This window comes from Capsicum annuum, chromosome 7, assembly GCF_002878395.1.
Source record: "Capsicum annuum cultivar UCD-10X-F1 chromosome 7, UCD10Xv1.1, whole genome shotgun sequence".
Lineage (NCBI taxonomy): Eukaryota > Viridiplantae > Streptophyta > Magnoliopsida > Solanales > Solanaceae > Capsicum > Capsicum annuum.
This window is the reverse complement of record NC_061117.1, coordinates 214330482-214335794: the sequence shown is the minus strand read 5'-3', so window position 1 is coordinate 214335794 and position 5313 is coordinate 214330482. Positions and strand designations below refer to the sequence as shown.

General features: G+C 37.2%; 1 protein-coding gene across 1 annotated transcript; it reads right to left on the bottom strand.

Annotated features, from left to right (window-relative positions):
* Positions 1-512: 512 nt before the first annotated feature.
* Positions 513-4993, bottom strand: LOC107878465. The gene is made up of 4 exons (XM_047394153.1): positions 4949-4993; positions 1212-1595; positions 951-1115; positions 513-853 (listed from the first exon to the last, which is right to left on the bottom strand). Exons 1-4 carry the CDS (start codon positions 4991-4993, stop codon positions 548-550), a joined length of 900 nt encoding a protein of 299 aa, XP_047250109.1. The 3' UTR covers positions 513-547.
* Positions 4994-5313: the final 320 nt, after the last annotated feature.

The window sequence follows — 5313 nt, the reverse complement described above, 5'->3', positions numbered from 1 at the left end:
AGTGTATCCATTTGGTCGGAAAATGTCCCGAGGTTTTATGTATTTATTCACCGGGGAATACCCCAACGTATTACGTCTTCGAAGATGGTTCATGATCAAGGCCCGAGGCGTCGGGTAAAACACGAAGCATATAGGGATTAGTATAGGTTAGAATAGAGTTTATTTTTTGTGCATTTTATTTATTTATTTTATTTTGAGTTTGTAATAATTGGATTGGACATTAACTTTTGGATTTTTCGTTTGATTGGTTTGGTTGTTTTATGTGTTCTGTGTTTTATACATTTGTAGTGTCAAATTAGCTGATATGTTCTACCAAGCGACCGTGGTCGAACCACGGGACCGAGGGGTGCCTAACACCTTCCCCTCGGTCAACAGAATTTCTTAGTCAGAATTTCCAAAGGTGACTTGGCACACCCAATTTATGCCAATTGGCGACTCTGAGTTTTGAATGAAAATAATAATCCTTTTCGAAACAAATTATCTTTATTTTGTTACTTTAATGATAAAAATCCTTTCGAAACTTAAAATCTATTCTAATCTTTTGGAGTTAAAAAAGGGGGTGTGACACTATTTCCACTTTAGGTGATGCACACGAAAAATTTGATACCTCAGCGAATATTTTTAATCTTGTGTAAAGAGGTTCTTGATCTATATACCATCGATCTATTAGCATTCTCTCCAACACCGGGGAGTTGGCTAACAAAAGCCTGATAATCTGCATCTCAGACGTTCTTCCTGTAAAGTTTTCTAGCTTAACTTCCCCGAGGTGATTAAATGTCACGTTTGACAAACATTTAAGGTCAACTGATTTTTCAGTAGATTCGTCATCAGTATCACTATCATCATCGTAGACCTGAGAAAGATAACAAGAAGTCAACTCTCAAATTATGAGGATCCAAGATGTATGAAAAGTAAGCACTAAATAAGAAAAGAGTCAAAGTACTGCAAACCTGTATTTCGAGGTATTCTAAACATGGACAGATTTTTATCAAGCAAAGAGCGTATGAGAGCTTATATGATTCCACCAGCAAAATGTTAGGCAGGAGAAATCGTTTGACACTGTTAAGATTAAAGGGAAGACTTGTTGGTGCTTCATATTCATCTTCATCGTAGAACTAGGCAAAAAATTACAAAAAATCAAGATTAAGTCAGCCCAAAAGAAATTCCATCCTCTAAAATGCATGACAATAAAGTGATGAAGCAACATTTACCCTGAAATTTAAAAAGCTAAAGGATAGGTGCTCCACAGCAGAACAAGACTTGAAAAGCTTTGCAAAATCAAGATCCGCTTCCTGCATTTGGTCACCTACCAGAGATAGTTCTACCAGAGGAGGGACATTCTTTAAGTAGACTAAACTTAAATTGCGTGTGAAATGGAGCACTCTCAACATGGGGGCATTAATTTCAATCTCGTCTAAATTTTCTTCTGAATTATCCAACACCAACTGCTCAAGCAAGGGGCACTGAGATATTAAAATCTCCAGCAATTCAGAAGAAATTATGACTTCACATAGTTTCAGTCTAGTTAACTTATTAAATCCTTGAAAGTCAGATAGATGATGTATCGAGCAATAACGAGGTTCTAGATGTCTCAGCTGCGAACATATGAAAAGAGAAGAACGTAAGTTGTCGTATTTCTTTCTAATCGGAAGGTGAAGGACAAGTTGTTGAATGTCATTCCTCGAGAGGAAACTATGAAGTTGTCAATCTCAGGGTAGGTGTCTAGATGAAAAACATTGAGGGTGAATTTAGTAATTGGTCCTTCATGAAGGGTCAAAAACTGGTAGATGACCTTTCTAAATTAACTGTAGGGAATAGTTGATCCTTTTTTGTTTCCCAAAGAGATCTATCAAGAGTCAACTCTGTAAGTCTACTCTAGTGGTACCTCTATGTTAGGATCGAGAATCCCGGATAGTGCCAAATTAAACAAAGTAATCGTTTGAAGACGATAACAAAACGATAATAACGATAAGTTGAGAAAATAAAAGACGCACAAATTTAACGTCGTCCAGTCAACTTGACCTACGTCCACAACCAAAAGAGAAACAACTTCACTAAACATCAACGGAACAAAAAGAGTACAAAGATACAAAAGAGAGTACAAAATTAGAGTAATTAAATACTCTAATAGCCCAAATACCCAAAAGAATAACCTCACAAAGATCACTCTAAAGAAAAGGTTCACTCAAAATATTTCCCAACACAACTCTTTTACAAATACTCTCTACAAAGAAGAAAACAAACACAACTAAATCTTCTTCAAATGTTGGTGTTCTTCTCTAAATGGTATATTCCAAAGAGGGTGGAAATACCTCTATTTATAGGCACAAAACAAACCTATGTTGATGTCATCAATGACATCAACACACTACTTTGCCAACCAAATTTGACAAGAAAACAATTGGACTAGCCAACCAAATTTGACAAGAAACAAATTGCATGCAATGTTGGAGTAGCCAACCAAATTTGACAAAGCCAACAAATGATCTTGCAAGTGCTTGGTAGCAACTTTGTTTGACCAAGTGTGAATCCAAAAAACAAACAAAAGGCCACATTACAAATCTCCACCTTGGCCTGAGTTTGTTTAATATAGTAAATTTGTTCCACCTTCTTCACAAAGCCTTAAAGGATTTTCAAAATTCCATGACGTCAGAATCAGATGAGTCTCCATCTTAAATTGAACCAGTAGCAACACCTGTAATAGTAGATCCCAACAGTGTGTATAACGTCCCATACTTGAACAAAGAAATTGAATAAAAGATCATAATAAAGTGAAATATCAATTGTTTAGTGTCAAATAGGTTCACTGGCAATGAAAGTATGCCTTAGAACCTCGATGACGACACTGAAGTGCACATTAAGTGAGATGAAGCTCTTAACACATTCCGACCCTCGTTTCAGGGTTTAAATGCGGCTTTGACAACACTGATAGACAATACTAAAATAATCTCCAGACGATCTGGATAGAACTATTATTCACATTGTCAAATCAACACAAGAAAAAAAGGAGCACTTATAACAACAATCTCCAAAAACTTTCATAAAGTTAATAGTAGAATGAAGCATGGAATCCCCAAACTATCTGGATAAGAAATAAAGGCTGAAACTGAAATCATCAACTAGCTCCTATTAATATCTCTGTCATTGCGGATATTTAACTTGACTTGAGATACCAAGTGGCGTACACAGAAGTTTTAGCAAGTGGTGTAGCATGAACACCTTTCCATTGTAGGAATCTTAGAAGCATCAAACATAATATTGTCGTGGATTGAACCACAACATAAGACTTCTGAGAGCTGGTTGGATTCGATCAAAGTGCTTGAAAACATCGCCACTTGAACTCCATGAGGATGTGGTTTTGGTGGCATAGGTAATAGAATAACCATAGGAGCTCTTGTGGGAAGTCACTGGCTAGTGCTATGAACACATGGCAGTATGGATATTGTGAATGTACTCCGGATGACTTCAAAATGGATCTTCCATATTTTCTGAACACTTGCAACTCGTAGAAAGTCCTACTTTCCATGATGATGGATGGATCGAAAGGGTCCACGTATTACGTGAACAACTCTGGGGGGTGTTAGGTCGTGGAGCCTGATTAATATGTGACGTACTATTATATGTGATGTATTGTACCTTTTATTCTTATTCTCTCTGTAATTGTACATACTTCAAGTAATTAATATAAATATCCTGTCCGCCGTGGAGGTTACCCACGGGTGTTACCACAAAATTAATTCTCTCTCTCTCCTAAAGAACTCTCTCTCTAGTTTTTTTTATCCTCTCCACAGATTTAGTGTGTGTGAACTGCTAATCGATCCTAACAGGAGGTAGTCTACCCTTCTGGATGGGAGTATTCTTTATATATTGAACATGAGAATATGACTAGACGGCTTTTCTGTGGTCATGTGGATGTTATCTTCTCCTACACTTGATATCAGGTAGAGATCATCTGTATAAATATCACCTGATTCTTCATATACGTCCAAGGAGAAGAGAGTGTCCTCTATTCAAGGTCGTCCTCTCTGCTGAGATAGATGCCTGTGTGATCTGCTATCTCCTCAAAGACCTGGACTAAGTCCTTTTGACTTTTTGGTCTGAGGAAAATTTCTTGCAAAATGTCTGAGATTTTTGTAGACGAAGCTCCGTTATTTTTCTTGTAGTTCGTCGGACTTATTTTGAAGTACCTAGTGCGCCCGATTGTCTTGGACTTTTTGTCTAGAGGCCTAGGTAGTTTGAACCTCTTGAACTGTAGTTGTTTCCTGTATCTCACTTAGAGACTTGAGCAGGGACAGTTGGATTTAGTGAAAAAATTATTCCCGTTGCATGCTCTATAAAGAGTTGGATTATTTTGAATGATCTGCCTCAACACAGATCTTTCCATCCATATACTATCCAAGGCTTGGAAGATGGGCTACCTGATATTAGCCTACTTGTGGGACTGTGATGGATTTGAACTTTTTCTCCATAATCATTATTGTGTGGACTACCAACATCTTTAGCAGTGATGATATAAAGGCTTGTTTCAAGCTGAGGTCTATGCCTAGATTAAACTAAATCTTTCCCATATTCTGGAAGTGGATATTGATGACATCTCTGTCAAATGATAGGCACTTCATATCGGAGAGCTACCTGCATAACTTCTCTTATTTTTGGCTAGTATCTCCACAGAAGACCTCCTGTAGGATTCTGATGTTGAAAGTAAAGTCTTAGGGCATGAGATAAGTGTTCTTATTCACAATCCCAAGTTGCATTCCATCAATCTCTGAGAATTCCAAAGAATCTTAAGGTAAACTCAAAAAGTATCATGTATTTCTCTCATTCAGCAAGATTCTTTATCGTCACTCACCATCCAAATGTAGAAATCTTAAATTCTTTAAGGCCAGGCTGAAACTTTGATATCATCGAGAGTGAAGGTATGGAATCTAGTTCCAATCATTTTATTCACCGTTGTTGTTTCTGGTCTCTTTTCTGAGATTGGATCATCCGTCATTTCGTCTTGGTCATCGGCTACTTTAGAGACTTTTAGTTCTTTGGATCGATTCATGAATATGGGTAGATATTATTCTTCTGGAGATTCAATTTAGGATTCAGGAGTTTCCACAACGTATTCTTGAGAATCACCTGAGGAGTCTTTGATGTATTCATTAGCTGAGAAGTTATCACCAATTTCAGAATATTCCTTTGTAGGGTTAGTTTCGAATGAGTATTCTTGCTCCTCACCCGGATATAATTTATAGAAGTCATCAATGACTTTCAAATATTCCTCCATAGGATCACCGTTATTAGGTTGGTGAGGAATAAAGTATAGGA

Excerpts from the sequence above, each read along its gene's own strand:
- LOC107878465 (XM_047394153.1), bottom strand. The coding sequence starts at position 4,993 with ATGACGGATGATCCAATCTCAGAAAAGAGACCAGAAACAACAACG. Across the intron at positions 1,596-4,948 it reads AGAGACCAGAAACAACAACG|CTGAGACATCTAGAACCTCG; the intron begins GTGAATAAAATG and ends ATATGTTCGCAG. Across the intron at positions 1,116-1,211 it reads TTAGCTTTTTAAATTTCAGG|TTCTACGATGAAGATGAATA; the intron begins GTAAATGTTGCT and ends TTTTTTGCCTAG.